The 21551-nt window shown below is 50.2% G+C and overlaps 1 protein-coding gene across 2 annotated transcripts in view; it reads left to right on the top strand.

Moving 5' to 3' along the window:
- The first annotated feature begins 2770 nt into the window (after positions 1 to 2770).
- TRAP1 (TNF receptor associated protein 1) overlaps positions 2771 to 21551 on the top strand; it is a 42114-nt gene continuing 23333 nt past the window's right edge. The window contains exon 1 of one of the 2 annotated variants that reach the window (XM_058680675.1): positions 2771 to 2899. In XM_058680675.1, the coding sequence (XP_058536658.1) occupies positions 2824 to 2899 (76 nt within the window). In that variant the 5' untranslated portion in view covers positions 2771 to 2823. The remainder of the gene's footprint in view (positions 2900 to 21551) is intronic. The other variant, XM_004587058.2, reaches the window with a different exon arrangement.

The following is a 21551-nucleotide window of genomic DNA, read 5'->3' as shown; positions in this document are numbered from 1 at the left end:
GAACTGGATTGAACTGCAGCAGCCAAGCTTTACTGGTGCCCTTGAGGTGCCAGCTTTTAGGCTGTGGTTAAACAGACCTGTGCCAGCTTACGAGATTTTAAAGGTAGTTGAGGCAATGCAACACTCGGACTCCACTAGAAAGACTAGTGAGCTTGAGTAGATGAGAGCGCTTGCAGTTTACCAAATTTTTGCTTTCAACATAGTCATTTTATGGCGCATTTGCTGCGCTGCTTTTGTCAATGATTTCACTGTAAATTCACTGAACCAAAAAAATGCAAGCGCTGATGGCCGTAAGACAGTGTTGCAGGTCTCTTTAAGGGACTCAGAAGAGACTGGAGGGGGAGATCAGATGGTGAGAGGCCCTTGAGGGTTCTGAGGCCTCTGAGGTTAAGGGGATTGAAGAGTGGACAGTGGACTGCTGGAGCAAGGAACCCAGCTTTCATATGCTCTCCTGTATGGTGACAAAATAAGGAGACAGGAAGCACTAACCTGGCAACGAATGCTGAGGCAGAACAGGCACAGGGCTGCAAGAGCACCCAGGGACAGTGGTCCTGGCCGCAGCCATGCCCTTCTACACTGCACCCTGACCCCTCCTTACACAGCCACTCAGAGCCCACTCTGGGGTAACTTCTGGAAAGTGGGAAACATACCCAGATGTGTTTCATAGACAACAAGCAGTAAGCCAGATCCTGAAAAGGATTACCTAGGGATCAGCTTGCCCTGTGCTCAGAGCCTCCTGGTTAAGCTTGCCATTGGAGAAAAGAGAAATGTAAATACACTGGTGCCAGTGGTGCCACCTGCTAGTGTGGGTGACCCTAGTCCTACCTAATGCCTGAGTAACAAGGGGAGGGGCCCGGACCCTGCTGCTGTGCGTCCCAGTGTCTCCCATGAGCTGCACACACACACAAGTTGTGTAGGTAGGGTTGGGGTGGGCAGGCACAGGGCTGCCAGCCCTGTCACACTGGGTAGTGTGGCCTCAGGACCAAACACCAACCGTCAAAGCTGCAGCAGAGGACTGCAGAAGCAGGGGAGAACAGCCTGAAGCCAGGCCCTGCATTCTGGGATGTCTGTCCCCAAGCCACGCCTTAACTGCCCTAATACCTGTCCCCATCATGACTTGGAAACTGTTCTGAGCATTCATGCCCACTGGCTCAGACCATGCCTGGGAAGCCTGTGTCCTGCTACGAGCCAGCTAGGAAGAGGAGAGCTGCTCAGGCACACAGAGAGGCAGCAGGTGGTGGTCAGGGACTTGAAGCTTCCAGCTTCAGCCTGACCCAGGCCTGACTGCGGCAGGCACTGGGGGCAGTGAACTACAGCTGCAACAGCTCTGCCTGGCTGGCTTTGTGACTGGAAAACATGGAATCTCAGGAGGGGCTTTGATCAGGTGGTTATGGCTGCACTCCAAGCTGGGAATTTTCTGTCCCTGTCTGTCCACTGGTGAGCCACAGGACCTGTTCTTAATTCCCTGAAGAACCAAGGCACCCAGGGACACCCTTGGGTCCGCAAGAGTCACTTGAGAACCAAGGCAAAGACGGATCAGTGGCCACCAGTTGTTCCTGTTAGGCAAAGTCCTCTGACCATTTCATTTGCCCCCGCACCTTAAAGTGGACAAACACTGACTGTGAAAGGTGCAGCAGGGAGTCAGGAGCCAGCGTGGTGGGTGAAGCCAGGCCCCTCCGGGTCCCCACTCTGGGCCTGGGAAGGCAGCACGTGGTGACCCAGGTGCTCAGGTCCCTGCCACCCCTGCAGGAGATGGGGGTGAAGTGCCTGCTTCTGGCCTGAACCAGCCACAGCCATCTGGGGAGTGAACCAGCTGATGGAAGGTCCTCTAACTCTGCCTTTCAGAAAAAAAGCTTTTTAAATTTATTTATTTTTATTGCAAAGTCAGATATATAGAGAGGAGGAGAGACAGAGAGGAATATCCTCCGTCCGATGATTCACTCCCTAAGTGACCCCAATGGCCGAAGCTGCGCCAATCCGGAGCCAGGAACTTCCTCTGGGTCTCCCACGCGGGTGCACCCCAAGGCCTTGGGCCGTCCTCTACTGCTTTCCCAGGCCACAAGCAGGGAGCTGGATGGAAGTGGGGTCATCGGGATACGAACAGGAGCCTATGATGGATCCTGGCGCCTGTGCAAGGCAAGGACTTAGGTCACTAAGCTACCGCGCCAGGCCCGAAATAAATCTTTTTAAATATAAAGAGGTTAGGAACGGGGTCAAGTCCTGCGTCCTCTTCCTTGCTTTCTGGGCAGTGGCCGCTGGCGCCTCACAGCCCGCACTTCCCTTCCCTCACCTCCACCCCGCGGTGTCCCCTTGGCTCCGGAACCCTGACGTCCCTGAGGAGGTCGTGGCGGGCAGGCGCCGTGCGGAAACCACACGTTCTGGAAGGCACAACAGCCAAGCGACAGGCCTGGGGTCGGAGCGGGGAGGTTAGCAGGGCCTAGGGCACAGGACGCCACCGGCAAGCCACGCGAGCGCGCAGAGGCCATCCCCGCAGCTTCCAAGCGCCTTCTTGGCGCAGCTCGCGTGGGTCCTGACATCTGCCTCATCCCAGACACCCCAGACAGCACTTCGGCTCACCCACCCACCCAGGGCTGCCCGAGCAGGACCCGTCGTCCTTGTCAACGTGACCCAAGGTCACGCAGATCCCGCCCCAAGGCCCGACCGTCCCCGCGGCGCGGGACCTGCCCCACCCGAGCGTCCTCCCAGGCAGCGCGGCGGGCAGCCCGTGCACGCAGTGACGCCACCGCGCCCCTGGAAGGCCCGCCCCCTGGCCCGCCCCCGGCCCGCCCCTCGACGCTGCGCGCGGCGTTCGCGAAGGACGCCATGGCGCGTGAGCTTCGCGTTCTCCTCAGGTGGAGCCGCTGCCTGCGGGCGTCCGTGCCGGCGGCGGTCCGGGGAGGTGAGGGCTGTCAGGCTGTGCGGGTGGACAGTGGGCTGTGTCCGGGGACATGCCCTGCGGCCTGCCGAGCCGCAGGGTGAGAGGCCCGAGGCGCCGCACCTTCCTCCCGAGAGCTGAGGGGCGGGCGGCTCGCGCGCTGCCCCCGGCCCCGCTGGGCTGCCCTCAGCTGTGGGGCCCCGTGGAGCTGACCGAGGTCGGCTTCGGGTCGCCGTTGGCGCTGAGGGACGGACCCCCGGGCTTTAGTCTGGCCGGGACCGAGTCGGTGAGGCAGCCTCGCAGAGTGCAGCCGCGGCGGGGGTGGTCGTGAGTGTGCCCCTGAATGTGTTCCCCTGAGCGCGGCCGGTACCCTCCTCCTCGTCCCCAAGTGGGTTCATCACATCGTTCGTTCTCCCGGCAGCGGGCCAGCTGAGCGTCCGGCGTGGCTGAGGCTGTGGGCACGCGGGCAGCCTGGGGGCGCTGGGCTGGGGGCTCTTTGTGTAGCTTTATGAATATCCTCTTTCATGTATTTCCATGACCAGCTTGTATGATTTTTAGTCTTTTTATTTAAAGCTATGATTTATATAGGGCCAGCTGTTGTGGTACAGCAGGTTAAACGACCCTGGCAACATTACTATCTCATGTGAGAGTGTTGATTCCCAGTCTTGGCTGCTGTTTCTGAGCTCAGTCACTGCAAATGCATTGCAAAGCCAGGGGTAATTGCTCAAGTACTTGAGCTCCTGCCACTCACAGGGGTGGAACTCCTGACTCCTGGCTTTAGCCCAGCCATTTGAATCAACACATAGAAGATCTCTCACTCTTTCTCTGTCATTCCATGTTTGTAGTAAATGGGTCTTGAATATGTACACACACAGCACAGCTCTCATCTGCTCATTAATACTCCAGATAGATGCAACAAATGGGGAGGTAAGAGCCAGCAGGAACCTTCCAGGGTGATGGAGTCAGGGGCCGGGAGCAGGACTGCAGCCCAGGCAGACACGTGCCCCCCGAGGCTGGCAGCTGTGCCCCATCTCCTCAGTGCTGGTGTGTAGGGACTTTGTCTGCGAGCGCAGTGTGCTAGGGGTTGGACACTGCCTCAGGGCTTGGGGAACAGTTTCAGACCGTGTCTCTATTAGGAATTCTGTGGATGGTGGTTGGAAGCCAGGAGTGTTCTGCGCGTGAGTGGCAGCCCACCAGAACTTCCCCCTGTTAGTGTAGGAGTCATCGTTACAGAGGAAGCAGAGCGAGCATGGGGGGACCTGGAAAACATGATGGGCAGAGCAAAAGTACAAATGGCCATCAAGCCTCACCAGAATTTAGTCCGCCAGAAATGAACTGTTTGCTGGTAGGCTAATGAGGTTTTCTCCAAATAGAGGCCAGGATAGAAAAAACAGCTAGTCCACTCAATGTCTGGGGCAAGTGAGTGTGGCCTGGCAGGAGTGGTGGCTGGGTTTTCCCTAGGGCCACCATAGCGGCTGAGGCTTGCAACCCAGCTGCCCCATGGAGGAGATAAGGGAAGTAGAGGGCGGCCCACAGGTGTGTGCACCGGGACGCCCGAGTGGGGCCACCTGTAGCCAGCACGTTTCCCTCACTTCATTGAGCTGACAGCAGCATCCTTCAAGACCAGGCCAGGAAGTGTGAGGCTGAGAGGGTCTCTGGGAGGCTAGGGGAGTCTGGTGGTCCCAGGTCATTCTTGGAGGATGCTTGCTGCTCAGGTGTCGGGTGAACCTCAGTTCATCTCTGACTCCCTCATGTCTGCCCGAGTCACACTGCTGGGACTAAAGCCAGCAGGAGGGACACAGCTTGGCTTCCAGGAGGCCCTGGGCTGGAGTTAGGGCTAGGTTAGGACGCCGGCGCCTGCGTTAGCTGAGCTGTCAGGGAAGTAGCCGGTTAGGACAGAACTTACTAACAGCTGAATGGATGACCTACGATGGAAGGAAAGTCCCTTGGCCAGAAGGGAGCAGCTGCAGCTTGGCAGGGTGGTGGAAAATTGCAGAGAACAAAACGCTTGTCCTGGGAATGTGCAGTAGTACCACGTGGCAGGTGAGCTCAAGAGGAGTGTTGTCGCCAATACCAAGCCTGGTCACTCAAACAAACGCCACAAGTCGAGAGAATGTATGCTTGCAATTAGACTTTTATTCAGGCGAGCACACACCAAACAGGATGAGGGAAGCCACCGAGAGCACCTCTTAGCTTATCTGTCGTGGAAGCTTGTTGGGCGTTGGTTCCGGTCTGGTGGGAGCCTGTTGGCTTCAGGTGACTGGGACCAACGCATGGGTTTATATACAATTCAGGGGGTCAAGTCATTAGTTGTTTACAATGTTTTTGGTTGGTTATTACTTGTTTACAAAGTATTTCCATTGGTTACTTTCACTTCACAAACATGTTTACTTATTTTTAATTGTTTATAACTTATCTGTCGGTAACACTCTTTGCTTTTTCTTAATTCTGCAAAACTTTTTTTTACATATTTGTCAAAACATATTTTTCTTTTATCGTTTTTACCAGAACTTTTTTTAATATATTTACTTGCGTTAGAGCTTCTTGACAGGATGATATGAGAGGTGACTCCACTTTACCAGTAGTCTAGGAAGATGGAGTCACTTCTGTTCAAAAGTTCCAATATACACACTATATCCATTATTAAGTCATAGCATAATTTACATAAAAGGTCTATTATTGTAGCTATTTCTAGATTATTAATCTCAGATAAAAGTGTAGCAATATTAAGAATACAAATAAGATTATTGATAATATTACTACCCATATTTCCCATGAATTCATTTTTATCTATACCCATTCAAGTATGTATTGATGGAGCAGTATAGATGGAGATGGGAATAAGTAAACACTTATAATCAGACTGTTCCTATCAAGTGTTGAGAACACCAACTGAATCTTCAGCGTCGGTAACCACGTGTCCAGTGAAGTGAGATTTGATGGGTTCAAAGCCATGCAGTGTTCTATGGTGACGTCAACTAAAAGTTTCTTTCAGCATCCTGCAACGTCTTGATGATATTGAGCACTTGGCTTTCACAAGGAAGCCACTTTTAAAAATGTGTGTGTGTGTGTGTGTGTGTGTGTGTATGTATGGATGAATTTAAAGATAAAAGACATGCAAGCTTCCCAAGTGTCGGGACAAAGCTGGGAGCCAGTAATTCTTCAGGTCATCTTGGTGGCAGGAACGCAGTGATTGCAGTGTTGGGCTGATTTTGCAATCCCCAGAAAATCATCAGGAGTCTGAAGTTGGTGGTAATGCATAAAGGGCAGTTTATTCAGGCTAACATAGGTCTACTGGTCACCCCCACCCCCAAGCCCAGCAGGGCTGTGGGTGGGCTGCGGCTGCAGCAGGAACAGCAGGGCAGAAAAAAAAGAAAGCGAGGCTGAACAGCACAGGGTTCTTATATGTTTCAGGCCAATTCCATATAATTATACAATCATGATTGGTCAGTTTAACTGTTACTTAAAAAAAAAAAAAACAAGTTGGCAGGCTTCTGTTGGTGGGTTTGAAGCAAGTAACTTACAGACTCATGGGCTCTAGGGCAGTGGGCCTTGTCTAACACCAGGAACCTCCTTCCTGGGGAGTGCTCTGCCTATGTGACCTGCCAGGTGTCCTTCCTGTGTCACGTAGACTGTCAGGCCTGGAGTTCACAGCCCCCAGCCAAGCAAGTAAGGCAGAAATCACAAAAACAGAAACCACTTAGGTTATTCGGTAAAATCGTCGTTGCCTCCCGGGATTTGTCTTAGCAGGAATGCTGGGGTCAGGAGTCAGAGCTGGAAATGAAACCAGGCACTCTGAAAGATTTGTTTATTTATTTTAAAGGCAGACAGGGGGCCCAGTGCAGTAGCCTACTGGTTAAAATCCTTGTCTTGCATCATGCACCAGGATCCCATATGGGTGCCAATTTGAGTCCTGACTGCTCCATTTCCCATCCAGCTCCCTGCTTGTGGCTTGGGAAAGCAGTGGAGGACAGCCCAAGGTCTTGGGACCCTGCGCCCACCTGGGAGACCCAGAAGAAGCTCCTGGCTCCTGGTTTCGGATCAGTGTAACTGGCCATTTTGGCCACTTGGGGAGTGAATCAGCGCGTGAAAGATCTTTCTCTTTGTATCTCCTCTCTGTAAATCTGACTTTTCAGTAAAAATAGATAAATCTTTTTTTTGAAACAACTGCTTAAAAAAAATGCAGACAGATCTTGCATATTTCAAATGGTTACAGTGACTGGGGCTGGGCCAGGCCAAAGGAGCTTCTTTCAGTTCTCCCACAGGGTGCAAGGGCCCAAGCACTTGGGCCAGCCTCTGCTGCTTTCCCAGGCACATTAGCAGGGAGCTGAATAGGAAGTGGAGCAACTGGGACTGGAACCAGCACCCATATGGATGCAGAGCAGGCAGCAGCTTTACTTGCTATACCACTGGACCAGCCCTCAAATTAATGAAATGCAGGCATTTGAACAGCCTGGTCAGACACCTGTTCCCAAAGCTGCTTTTTCTGAGTCCACAGAGCCTAACTTTCAGGTGTGTAGCATTTAGTAGGAGATGTCAGGAGGCTCACGTCTGGCTGGTTGTTTCTGCTAATGAACTTGGAGAACTGATGTCTAATTGAAGGACATCATATGTACCTACTTTTTGTTTGCTTATTTAAAAATTTATACATTTGAAAATCAGATGAACCACTGCCCCGTAGCCTACTAGCTAAAGTCCTTGCCTTGCATGCTCCAGAATCCCATATGGGTACCAGTCCCAGGTTGAGTCCTGACTGTTGCATTTCCCATCCAGCTCCCTGCTTGTGGCCTGGGAAAGCAGTGGAGGACGGCCCAAAGCCTTGGGACCCTGCACTCACCTGGGAGACCCAGAAGAAGCTCCTGGCTTCGGGTTGGCTCAGCTTTGGCCATTTTGGCCACTTGTGGGGGTGAGTCAGTGGATGGAAGGTCCTCTCTGTCCTTCGTTTTGTAAATCTGACTTTCCAATAAAATTAGGTAAAATAAAAATTTTCATGAGCAAGATCCATAATGGGGTGGTAAAATAAATCTTTTAAAAGAAAGAAAATCAGAGAAAGGAAGTCAGAGAGCTGACTTCTGTTAGTTTATTCTCCTCAAATGACCTGACCAGATTGAAACCAGGAATCAGGAACCCCGCCTGTGTCTCCCACATGGGGCAGGGCTCAGGCAGCTGGCCCATCCTCTCTTGCCCTTCCAGGTGATCAAGAAGGAGCCACTGGGACACAAACCAGTGACTCTGTGGGATGCGCGAGTCTCCACAGTGTCATGATGTAAACCTCTTCCCTAGAACTCCCAGAAACAGGATGGATTTCAGGTGTGAGTGGCTGGCCGAGGTGACTGGCAAGCAGAGGCTGCTTCCCAGTGGGTGGGAGTTCCGGTGAAGTAGGGAGGAGCCTGCTGGCCTGAGGAGCCTGAGGTGACCTCCGTGTTTGCCTGTGCGATGTCTTCACTGTATGGAGGAGCTGTAATGTTGCATCCCACTTTTTGGAAGCACTGTTAAACAACATTAAACTTACAAACAAATTGGTATTTTAAGTTTGGACACATCAGGTAAGAAAGTTCCAGACGCTTCTGGCCTTGTGAGAAACGGCTTTCCTGGCCTGTGCTGGAGGAAGCACACTTGTGGCTCCTCCTGCAGGTTTAGCTGCAAGTGTCTTGGAGGCGTCTGCCCATGTTACGCTGTGCGTTTTGGTGCTTCTTGGCAGTTGGATCCCTTCAGTTCTGAGTCCACCCACTGAACTGGTGGACTCACTGAAACTGAATTGGTTTCATAGCTCACTAGCTACTGACCTTGGCCTGTGGTTTGAAAAACACTGTTAATTGGCTGTACCTTCTGAGAAAGTAAGTGTATTGTATGTGAAGGGCTTGTTTAACAGTTAGTGGTGGGAAAATAGACACAAAAATGAGCTCCCCGTGGCCCCTCTGGTTGTTGACAGTGCTTAGGGAGCCCTACTTTGGTGACGCCCCTGCAGTGGGTGGCCCTGAAGAGTAAAGCAGGTGGAGAGTTGCTGTGGGTCCTCAGGGAGCAGAGAAGGAGCTGAGCCAGGGGACAATCTGTTGCATCCTGAGGGGGCAGAAGGCCAACAGGACCTCTGGGGGAGCCCTTCCAATGGGCGCTGTGTGCCTTTGGGGTGAGAGAGGTCCCTGAGAGAGCTGGGCTGTGATGGGGATGCTGACTGCAGGTGAGTTTTCATCAGTGACGATGCAGGGCTGCTTCCGAGGGCATGGAAGGTGGTCGTGAGGACCTTTGCTTCCCTCAGCCATGTGTGCCCACACCTGCCTTCGCCAGGAGAGAAGCAGAGGGCGTCGTGGGGTGGGGAGGGGCTGCTCTGTATGTCCACACGGCGTGTTTTTCATTGTCAATTCTGGGGTTGTTCCTGTTAACCCCTGGAGTCCTAGGGTTCTAGTGTAGGGTTCTAGGTAAGCTTCTGTAAGCTCCCTCTCCTGATGGGTCCTTGGGTGGAACAGACTGTTGATAAACCACAGTACTTCCGACTGGTTTTCACAGCCTTACCAGTGCTAGGATGACAGCATTATAAACAGCTGGGTAGGTTTGGCTGTGACAATGCCTTCAGTTGTGACTGTGGTGAAACTTTTTTTTCTACCATCCAAAGCCTTTTGTCAGTTTATTTATTGTGAACTTGCCATTTTTCTATTGAGTCTTTTCTTTCTTTTTTTTAAGACTTATTTATTTTTACTTCAATGTCAGAATTAGAGAAACAGAGAGAGAGAGAGCTTCATCTGCCTGTTCACTCCCCAAATAACTGGCATGGCCAGTGCTGCACTAGTCTGAAGCCAGGAGCTAGGAGCCTCCTCTGTGTCTCCCACGTGATTGCAGGGTCCCAAGGCTCTGGGCCGTCCTCTGTTGCTTTCCCAGGCCACAAGCAGGGAGCCGGATGCAAGTGGAGCGGCCGGGATTAGAACTGGCACCCATACAGGATCCTGGTGTCAGAAGCAGGGGATTGACCTACGCCAGCCCCCTGTGCTTTGAAGACTTGCAGTGGAAGAGTGTGAGCCCTTGGGGTATCAACTGCAACTATACAGTGTGTGTGAGATTTTTTCCTCCAGTACTTGTTTATTGACTTTTATTTTTTATGATTTATTTATTTGAAAGGCAGAATTAACAGGAAGAGAGAGAAATCTTCCATCCTATGGTTTACTCCCTAAATGGCAACAACAGTGAGGCTGCGCCAGGTCAAAGCCAGGAGCCAGGAACTTCTCTGGATGTTCCATGTGAGTGGCAGAGGCCCCAGTGTTTTGGGTCACTTCTGCTGCTTTGCCAAGTGTGTTAACTGGATAAGCAATGGAGCTGCCTGATCTTGACCTGCATTTGTATGGGATGCTGGCATCACAGGCAACAGCTCAACTTGCAGTCCCTTGCCTTTAATTTTGATCTAGTTCTTACATTTATGGCATCTTGGGTAAGTTTCTTTTAAACTGCAGTTTCCTTGCTATTGTATAATTTATAGCTTTACGTTAGGCAAATCGAACTCATGCTCCCATCTGCTGGTTCATGCCTGCAATCCGTAGCCAGGCTGGAACCAGGAGTCAGAATTCATTCTAGGTCTCCTATGAGTGACAGGAAGCTTTGAGACTGCATTTTAGGGGGAAGCTGGGATGGGAAGTGGAGCAGGGCTTGAACCTAAGCACTCTGATATGCCATCTGGCGTATCTAGCAGTGTCTAGATTTCTGAGGATTTGTTTGTTGGGGACTTGTGTGGTTCTGTGCATTGAGCTACCACTTCATACAGTGGCTTCCCATATTGCAGTGCCCTTTCCTGGCTTTGGGCCATTTTCTTCTGCTTTTCTGTGCAATGGCTGAAGCCGGGAACCTGGGTACCATCCCCGTCTCCTACATGGGTGGCAGGGTCCCAGGATGCAGAGCAGTTGGGATTCAGCTGGCACTGCAAGCAGTGGCTTAACCCCCTGTGTCACAGAGCTGGCCCTTGTATTACATTTTTAAGGTTTGTTGTTTTGTTTGTTTTTTTGGTAGCTAGTTTTTCTGAATAGGATTGCAATTGGACTGTTTTATAGCTGATTATTGCCGCACATAATATGAAATTAGATGCAGATACTGTGCAGTGAGCTTTTCTGTGGCTGCCAGACCTTGACGCCCATCGCACCTGTTGTGTTGGGTGTGCTTACAGGGCTCAGCCTGGCCCATGATGACACACATGTGCACACACGCACGGAATGTGTGTGTGTGTAGTTAACTGTCCTAGTGGCTGCTACAAGCCATTCTTCAGCATTTTGGTTTTCCCCTGAGATAATGAGGGAGCAAAAGAGAGAGATCCCTCATTTGCTGATTTACTCTCTGATTAGTAACAGTGGCTGAGCTAGACCAGGCCAAAACCAGGAATCAGGGGCTTCATTGGGTCTCCTAAGGGGTACAGGGTCCCAAGGCATTGGACCATTTTCTGCTACTTTCCCAGGCACATTAGCAGGGAACTGAATCAGAAGTGGAGCAGCAAGAATTTTCATTGACACCCATATGGGATGCCAGCATTTTAGGCTATTGCTTAACCTATTACACCACAACAACAGCCCTGGGACTTTATTTATTATTTTTGATAATGTTTACAGTTGACCAGCATGAGACCATTGTTTTCAAATCTTTTTTTTTTAAGATTTATTTATTATTGGAAAGGCAGATATACAGAGCGGAGAGACAGAGAGGAAGATCTTCCGCCTGATGATTCACTCCCCAAGTGACCGCAACGACTGGTGCTACGCCAGTCCGAAGCCAGGAGCCTCCTCCGGGTCTCCCACGTGTGTGCAGGGTCCCAAAGTCTTGGACCATCCTCCACTGCTGTCCCAGGCCACAGGCAGGGAGCTGGATGGGAAGCGGGGCTGCCGGGATTAGAACCGGCGTCCATATGGGATCCCGGGGCGTTCAAGGCAAGGGCCTTAACCATTATGCTATCGTGCCAGGCCCCATTGTTTTCACATCTTCCCACCTCTTCCTCCTATATCTGGGCAAGGGGGGGAACCAGGGGAGAAGCCACACTTAGCCTCCCTACTACCCCAATGCCTAGGCATGGGGAACAGTCACCTGATGCCATCCCAGAGTCCTCAGTCTGGGGCCTGCTCTGAGGGGTCTGCTTAAGTGGTTTCAAGAATGTTGAGATGCTGTCCATATCGTTGATCCAAGGATGAGGAAATCCTGTCAAGGTCCATCTGCTGACAGAGTCCACTCCATAGTCTCCATTTGCCCAGATATTTGCTGTCAGCGCTTGGCTGGGGTAGTTGAGCAGTTTGTTCTGCTCTTCTTCCTCTGAAATGTTGCCAGGTGTCCTCTGCAGGCCCTAAAGGACTGCCACACCCTCCCTGTGCATCTGGGCCTGCTGTCCACTGCTCCATCTTAGCCACTGAGGAGATCCAGTTCTGACACATGCACTCCACGGTCAGACCATAGATTCTGCAATCCTCCCCATGGTTGGAGTTCTGAGTCCAGCTGTTCAGTTCTGTGATCCCCCACAGAAAAACAATCCCAAACCCAGCTCTTGTGTGTGATTGCCAGTATGGGGTCTGGCTCAGTCCATCACTAATGTCAGCCTAAACACACATTGGTAGTTGTAATTGCTAGGTCAGTTCTCTTACATAACCCTGTGTCTAAAGTAAACCAGTGAATGCTGCAGCCTAACCCAACTCAGCTCTCACATTCACCAGCTGGACCTGCAGCCAGGTCGGAGCAACCCCAAATGATCCCCATGGGCCTGATCCCAGCCCTGGTTGCTATGCTTGCCAGTGTATGCAGCAGGCTGGCCCAGTCTGTGCCATATCCTATTCAGCTCTTGTATACAGCAGTGGGTGTTGAAACTTAGCTCCAACCCAACTGACCCCACTATCCATCCCACATTCATGCCAGAGGGTGCCACCGCCTATCTAGCCAGACCTGCTTCCAGCCCTGATTCTCATGCTCACCTGTGGGAGTTGCAGCCCATCAGAGAGGTGCCCACAGTTTCCCTAACGGGCCCAGGCCCAGATCTTGCACTCCTCAGGTGGTTCTGCAGTCTTACCTGACAGAACTTGCTCCCATCCCTTCCCCCCACCCTGTCCCAGCATTTGCCAGTTGATGCTGCAGCAGAGCCCAGCCAGCCTGCACCTACTCTGACCTATGCATGCACCAGTGGATACAGTGTATTAGCCCAACCTGGCTCTCTCCCTAACCCAGTTCACATTCAGGCCAACTGGTATAACACAGCCCAACCTGATTTACCCGAGTTCCAGTACTCACACTCACCGGTGGGAGCAACGACCCAGCAGGAGAGACCCTCACAGCCTGCTTACTGGGCTTGCCACCCCTCCCTGCTGGTCTCACATATGCTGGTGGGTGCTGCAGCCAAGTCTGGTCTGGCCTTCCCTGCCCCCAGTTCTACCTCATACTGGTGGGTGCCATCGCCCAGCCCAGCCCTGAGCTTCCAGTCTCTGCCCTATGTGGACTGACTGGTGTTATGGTCTGACTCAGCCTATCCTGCATCCTGTCCTGATTCTCAGATCTGACAGTTGGTGTTATGAACTGGCCTAGCCTGCGCTGCCACCAGTCCTGACCTACGCAAATGCTGGCAGGTATAGTAACCTGGCTTGGTCTGGGGTGTTCCCAGCTTTGGTCGTTGCACTCACTTGCAGGGACTGCATCCTGACAAAGGAGCTCCCCAAGCTCCTCTATCAGACTTCCTCCCAGTGGCAGATCTCGCACACCAGTGGGTCCTTGGCCCAGACTGACTTAGTCCAACTTTTGTCCTGAAAGGAGCCTTGCCCAATGACTTTTTTGTTCTTTTAAAGATTTATTTTATTTGTATTGAAAAGTCAGATATACAGAGAGGAGGAGAGACAGAGAGGAAGATCTTCTGTCTGCTGATTCACTCCCCAAGTGACCACGATGGCCGGAGCTGAGCTGATCCGAAGCCAGGAGCTAGGAGCTTCTTCCAGGTTTCCCACGTGATTTCAGGGTCCCAAAGCTTTGGGCCATCCTCAACTGCTTTTCTAGGTCAGAAGCAGGAAGCAGGATGGGTAGGTGGGATGCTGCGATATGAACAGGCGCCCATATGGGATCCCAGCGCGTGTGAGGCAAAGACTTAAGCCATTAGGCTACCGCACCAAGCCCGCCCTGTGACTTTTTAAAAAACATTTTTAATCTACTCAAAACACATAAGTTACAGAGAAAGACCTCTCATCTACTGGTTCACTTCCCAAATGCGTGTAACAGTGGTTGCTGAGCAGGCCAAAGCTAAGAGCCTGGGCTCCATCTAGGTCTCTCAAGGGTAACAGGGACCTGAGTGCTCAAAATATCATCTCCTGCCTTGTAGGTGCTAGTGGGAAGGTGGATTGGAAATGAATTTCCCATATGGGATGTTGGCGAGTGGCAGTTAATTCATAATACCACAAAACTGGCTTCTGACTTGCTTGCTTTGGTCATGGTGGGTTTTTGCCTTTATTTATGCTCATGTTAATGCTGAGTAGTGTTCACAGCTTTGTCTTCTGAGAGGCTGGACCAGGGGTTTTCCATGTCCAATCCTGGCATGCATCTAAAGGAGTTGCTGGGTGATGTGCTGTGCTACAACTTACTGAGTATGAGAGCTGCGTCATACTGCACCCTACCACCAGGATCTACAAGTTTCTCCCGTGCTGTGTGCAGTGTTGTCAGACCTCCATCTTTGTGTGTGAGTGTTAGGTCATATCTTGTGTCTGTGGTTAGAGATGAACTAAATACCAGAAAATGCACAAAGTGTATGTGTAGCTTGGGGAGACAGTGTTATGTCACTGTTGTGTGGTCTCCCACTCTGTGACAGTTGATAGAAATTGTGCTGTTTGCCATGAGGGCTTCTGTTGGAGTGTGCATTGCACCCTACTTTCTAGGTGCACCTGCTTCTCTAGGGTCCCAGGCTTGGAAGTGATTGCCACAGGGTTAGGGTCTGTAACTTTTCAGAGCAGGTCGTGACCATTGTTCCCATCCCGGGAGGGACCCCTGCACCATCACCTTCCGATTTGTCAGTGTGATGGCTTTACAGAGATTTTAGTTATGGTTTTAATTGCATGTAATTGAGTACTAATCAAGTTCACATCTTTGTTTTTGGTTTTGGTGGTTTACTGACCATTTGTTTGCTGTGAAATGCTGGATTTGTTTTTGTTTTTGCCTATGTTCTTCTGGATTGGTTGTCTTGTTCTGTGCCTTTTGTAGGTATTTATTTATGAATGTTACTCTTTTGTTGTTTTTTCAGTTACTCCTGTTGCTAATGTCATCTCTCAGTCTGAGGTGCACTGTTTGGTGCATCATGATCCATGGGGTGTGTGTGTGTGTGTGTGTGTGTGTGTGTGAGAGAGAGAGAGAGAGAGAGAGAGAGAGAGAGAGAGAGAGAGATATGAGTAGAAGGTTTTCACTTTGCTCAAGTAGGATGTGCATCTTTGGCTTCTCCCTGGCTCTCTGCTGATGCAGCCCTGGGAGACAGTGCTGATGGCTCCTGTAACAGGGTCACACTCGATTCTGGGCATCCCAGTAGGTTTTAACCTACTCTAGCCTTGGCCATTGCAAGCATCTGGGAAGTGACCCGGCTGATGGAAGACCTCTGTGTCTGTCTGTGTCTGTATCTCCACCTTTCAAATAAATGGAAAAATTTTTTTAAAGATTTATTTTTTTCGTGGTTTTTTTCTCTTTCTTTCCTTGGATTCCTCTCCTGCTACTATGGCAACAGATCTAGGGTCTTCCCTCCCTCAGAGCCCTCTTCTGCCACTAGGGCAAGAGCCACTTTCTCTCTTCTTGTTAAATAAATCTTGCTTTGCAAACTTAAAGAAAAAAAAAAGATTTGTCTTCATTGGAAAGGCAAACTGACAGAAGGAGAGACCAAAAAAAAGATTTTTTTCCACCCACTGGTTTATTCTCCATGTAACCCAGTGGCTAGACCTGAGCCAGTTTGGAGCCAGGAGCTTCTTTCTGGGTCTCCCATGCAGACTGTGGGTCGTCCCCCACTGCCTTCCCAGGTGTAAGCAAGGAGCTGGATGGGAAGTGGGCCAGCCGGTACTTGAACCAGTGCCTGCATGGGATGCTGTCATTTGCAGAGGGTTAGCCAGTTGAGCTGTCACTCTGGCCCCTGTCCTGTTGCCTTATTTCTACCAAACAGGAGTATGAACTTTGAAGCATTGAGCTTTTTATCTCTTTGCTGGTAAACTTGCTCATAAATATCACTTTCTAGATTCGAACAGAATTGCACGTAAACATCTGAGGACTTATTCTGGACTATATACACATTTTGTTTGGTCTAAATGTTAAAAATTAACTGCGAATATTCGCAGTTGGGGAATTTCCTATAAATATTTGTGCTTCTTGTTTCCTTTAAAATATCTAAAGTTGAGGGCCTGGCACAGTAGCCTAGTGGCTAAAGTCCTCTCCTAGCACATGACAAAATCCCATATAGTTACCAGTTTGTATCCCGGCAGCCCTGATTCCCATCCAACTCCCTGCCTGTGACCTGGGAAAGCAGTCAGATATGGCCCAAAGCCTTGGGATCCTGCACCTGTGTGGGAGACCCAGAAGAAGCTCTGGGCTCCGGGTTTCAGATCAGCTCAGCTCCGGCCATTGGGGCTGCTTGGGGAGTGAATCAACAGACAGAAGATCTTCCTCTCTGTTTCCTCCTCCTCTCTGTATATCTGACTTTCCAATTAAAAAAAAAAAAAATCTGAAGTTGAGAGGGTGTTGGATTGCATCCCCTAGTGTCTACTGTCCCCCCCACCCCCACTGATACCCACTGCTCAACAGCTTCCTGGTTTGCAACCCTGGTTCTATATATTGGTGTGTTGTTAACTTCACTTTCTGATGGGTGATGGGTCATTGTCAAGCTAGACTGCATTCCTAGCTTGGTTTGATGCAATTTTGTGTCTTCCTGAATTTTTTGCTAGTATTTCATTAAGGATTTTTATGTCTGTTTTGTGCCTTTCAGGTATTGATGTTAGGCTGTTATTGTCCCCAAAGTTTGTGGGCACATACTTCCTTTTTATTTTCTGAGAAAATTAGTATAATAACTCCCCCCCCTCCCGTGGCTGGTGTGATGGCTCAACTGGCTAAGCCTCTTCCTGGCTCTTCCTGGCTAAGCCTCTTCCTCCAGCATCTCACTGGACCACCAGTTCATGTCCTGGCGGATTTGCTTCCCATCCAGCTCCCTGCTTGTGGCCTGGGAAAGCAGTCGAGGATGGCCTAATGCCTTGGGACCCTGCACCTGCGTGGGAGACCCAGAGGAAACTCCGGGCTCCTGGCTTTGGCTCAAATGCAGCTGTTGTGGCCACTGGGGAGTGAACCAGCAGATGGAAGATCTCTCTGTGTGTCTCTTCTTCTCTGTGTAAATCTACCTTTCAAAAAAAATAAATTTAAAAATGACTTATTCTTAATAGTTTGATAGAATTTATCAGTATAAATTCTAGACCTAGAATTGTGATTTTTTTTTAAAGATTTATTCATTTTATTACAGCCAGATATACACAGAGGAGGAGAGACAGAGAGGAAGATCTTCCGTCCGATGATTCACTCCCCAAGTGAGCCGCAACGGACCGATGCCGCGCCGATCTGAAGCCGGGAACCTGGAACCTCTTCCGGGTCTCCCACACGGTTGCAGTGTCCCAATGCATTGGGCCGTCCTCGACTGCTTTCCCAGGCCACAAGCAGGGAGCTGGATGGGAAGTGGAGCTGCTGGGATTAGAACCAGCGCCCATATGGCATCCCGGGGCTTTCAAGGCGAAGACTTTAGCAGCTAGGCCATGCCGCCGGGCCCTAGAATTGTGATTTTTTTTTTAAAAAAAATTTTATTTATTTACTTAAAAGGTATAGTTAGGGAAAAGAACCTCTGGTGATTTGCTCCAAGACAGCTGTTATAGCTGGAGCTGGGTGTGGCCAAAGCCAGAAGCCTGGAGCTACAGCTGGGTCTCATGGCTGTCAGGGCACAGGTACTTGGGCCATTTTCTGCTGCTTTTCCAAGTACATGAACCAGGAAGGAATTTGTCGGTTTCATCCGTGTTGTTAAATGCCTTGGCATGGACTTGGTCTCGGAGTTCTGCTGTTATCATTTGCCTGTCCCCAGGATTTGTCGTGACCTCCCTACTCTTGTGTGTGGTGTTCTAGATCTGACTTTTCCACCTTCCTTTGGATCCAGTACATATACTTTATGTGTCTATGGTCATCTAGTTCTCACGGTCAGCTGTTCTACTTGGCACGTTATTTTACTCGTTACTGTGATGATTGCAAAATGGATCCTTAGCTTTTCCCTATGCTTCAAATTACATTACAATTGTTCCTGTAAAAAGTAAGAACCTTGTGTAAGGAGCATTTTCTCCCCAGCTCCATCGTTTTATTTGTCATGCATACCACATGCACCTGTAGACAGCAACTATCATAAACTCATATCTCAAAGTTAGGAGAAAGATAACTGTACGCTGACTTGGTTCCCATGTTGGACGCCTAGCCCTGCGTCCTGCTTGTTGCTGCATTTTTACTGTTTTCCACTAAGAGCTCAGCTCTGTATGTGCTGGTGTGTACGCGTAGGACCTGCGGCATCCTTGCTTTCACCCGCCTGTCAGCAAAGACGGTGAGCTTGTGGTGCTCTGATGTGTTGCAGGTTTACTAAGAGTGCAGCAGTGGGAGAAGCTCCGCCAGTTGGCACTTAGCAGCAGCTTGAGTGAGCAACAGTGCTGGGAATTCATGGCATGAAGAGATTGCTGTAGACTGCAGGAGCTGGGCGTTTGCGGAGGGGACACCCCAGAAAGGCCTGACGCCCATTCATTGAGTGGGAAAGGAGGGACGTGGCTGCAGGGCAGGGAAGCAGCGGGAACAGGGGAGTAGATGGGCGTGTGTGGTGCCACATTCTTACTCGTGTTCCGGTTTGATGTGACCTCAGGCCACCAGATGGTCTGAGACTTTGTAGCCTGGGCTTGAGGTTTGTGGTTTTTCCTTTAGGTAATGGACAAACGTAGAGACAGATCCTGTGGTTGAGTGTGTCTGATACCTCAGCAGGCAGGTGTAGTACACTACTGCTTTATTCTTAAAGCCATTGTTGGAAATTGAGCCAACCCAAATCACATCTTTATTAGTTCTGCCCACTAACATAATCTGATAATTATGTGGCCCTGGTTGCGATTTGAATTGCTTACACACACTCCCTTCATAGAAGCTGTTAAATCCTTTCACGACTGTGAAGGACAGGCATTTGACCTGGTGGTTAACACAGCCCCATCGTTTGTCCAATTCCAGCTTCCTGATAATGCACACCCTGGGAGGCAGTGGATGAAGCTGGGACTTGTGCCAGCCACGTGTGAGTCCTGAATTGAGTCCCCAGCTCCTAGCTGCACGTCTGTCCAGTGGGGAGTGAACCAGTGGATGGCACCTCTCTACCCCCTTGCTGCTGTCACCACGACCACCAGCACCAGCACTTTATCTCTTTAAACAAGTGTCCTGAAGGGGCTGGCACTGTGGTTTGCCAGCTGCAATGCTGTTGTCCCACATGCGTGCCTGTTTGTGTCCCAGCTGCTCCACTTCTAATCCAGCTCTCTGTTGATGTACCCTGGGGAAGCAGTAGAATATGGCCCAAGTGCTTGAGCCATGCACCCACCTGAGTCCAGAAGAAACTATTGGCTTCTGGTTCAGCCTGGCCCAGATCTAGCCATTGTGGCCATTTGGGGAGTAAATCAGGAATTGTAAGACCTCTGTCTCTATGTAAGTGAACCTTTCAGATAAATAAAAGTAAAAATTAAAAGACTAGGAAATATAAAATATGGGGGAAATGTGTTTAAATTTGATGTGAAGACCTTTAGAAATAAGACTAATGCCCGGAATATATATGAAAAGCTCCTTGCAAAGCAGTAATACAGATGTTTAAAATGTAGTGAGACTTCATCAGAGCTAGCAGCAATCTACTAACTGAAAAAGAAATAGAAAATGTTTTACAGTGTGGAAAAATGTTCCGCCTTGCTCATAGTAAAGAGAACATACATACATGAAAACTGCAGTGCCTTTTCTGCCTGCCCAGTGGGCGGGTGCCTTGACGGGGCATTGCTGCTGGGTGGCTCAGCTGGCACCATGTCTGTAGACAGAGTTGACACCCTGGACCATGGTGTGAAATTTGTAGTCTTGGACCCCATAGTTCAGCCTCTAGGCAGATAGTTGGTAGAAAGGAACTGACATGTGCACCAAATATCCTTTAGGCTGCTGGGTTTTTTGGTTGGAAACTTTAAAAAAATAATTTATTTTGAAAGCAAAGAGACAGAAATCTGCTTCCTTTGCACTACAAATGCCTGCATTAGCCAGGCCTGGCCAGGCCAGAGCTGGGGCCAGGGTGACACAGGCAGGAAGCTGAATCAGACGCAGAGCCGTGTCTCCAGTGAGGCAGTGCAGCATGAGACGCAGGTGTCACAGCCTGTGATTACTTGTGGCCACTCTCCACACTTCCTCCAGCTTGCCATGTGTTGTTCAACTTGATCTCCGTTTTGCTGACAGGCCAGGCATCCCAGTCTGCCCAGGCCTAAGGGGCTGTCTGGGATGTGGGAATTGTCTTGCTGACACTAGGACAGCCTGGGGTGTGTCCATGCACACGTGTACTGGGTTGCATGTCCAGTCTACATGTGTGAAGTGCTCACAGTCTAACTTCCTTCTTCACAATGAGGAGCCGAGTCACCAGCTGTGCATCCAGGGTGATGCATCTCAGGCTCCCAGAGCTGCTCCACATGCACTGCCCGTCAGCTTTCCCCACCAGGATGCGGTGCTCATGTGCATTCCTCTCTGCAGTTGGCTTTACCATATCCTGTCAGATGCCATCTTGTGGTCACTTGGGTCAATCCTGTCTTCTTCCAGGTTTGTGTAACACTCAGGTGTTACTTCATCTTCATACACCCTGCTTGGTGTTAGTGAAGCACTTTTAGGGAATTAAAAGTACTGCCATGGTCCCCCCTTTAAAAAAAAATTTATTTATGGGCCTGGTGGGATGGCTCAGTGGCTAAATCCTCAGCTTGCATGCTGGGATCCCATATGGGCATCTGTTCGTGTCCCAGCTGCTCCACTTCCCATCCAGCTCCCTTCTTGTGGCCTGGGAAAGCAGAAGAGGACGGCCCAAAGCCTTGGGACTCTGCACCTGCATGGGCAACCCAGAAGAGGCTCCTGGCTTCTGATCAGCTTGGCTCTGTCTGTTGTGATCACTTGGGGAGTGAACCAGCAGATGGAAGATGTTCTTTGTCTCTCCCTTCTCTGTAAATCTACCTTTCCAATAAAAGTGATTTTTTTAAAGATTTATATATTTATTTGAAAATTACAGAGAGAGGGAGAGACAGAAATGTTTCATGTCCTGTAGGTTACAGTGGCCAGTTAGGCTAAGCCAAAGCCAGGAGCTTCAACCTCCTCTCCCAGTGACTCCAAAATTTGGGCCATCTTCCATTGCTTTTCCCACACCATTAGCGGGGAACTGGATTAGTATTAGAGCAGGTGGGACATGGATTGGCACAGGTGATGGGTTTACTTGCTAAGCTACAGCAGCAGCCCCTGCCCTGTTTCTGAATCAGAAGTACAAAAAGGTTTCCTGGAATGTCTGTCCCCTCAGTTGCCCCCTCCGCTTTCCCTGTTCTTTCCTTTCTGTTTGCCTGTTCTGTGTTGGATTCTATCCCCCTGAGAGATGCTGAAGTCCTGTCTCCCTCTACCTGTATGTGTCAACAAA

The sequence above is a fragment of the Ochotona princeps genome, chromosome 24 (assembly GCF_030435755.1).
Source record: "Ochotona princeps isolate mOchPri1 chromosome 24, mOchPri1.hap1, whole genome shotgun sequence".
NCBI classification, from domain to species: Eukaryota; Metazoa; Chordata; class Mammalia; order Lagomorpha; family Ochotonidae; genus Ochotona; species Ochotona princeps.
The sequence above is the reverse complement of the archived record's forward strand: the minus strand, read 5'-3'. Positions and strand labels throughout refer to the sequence as shown.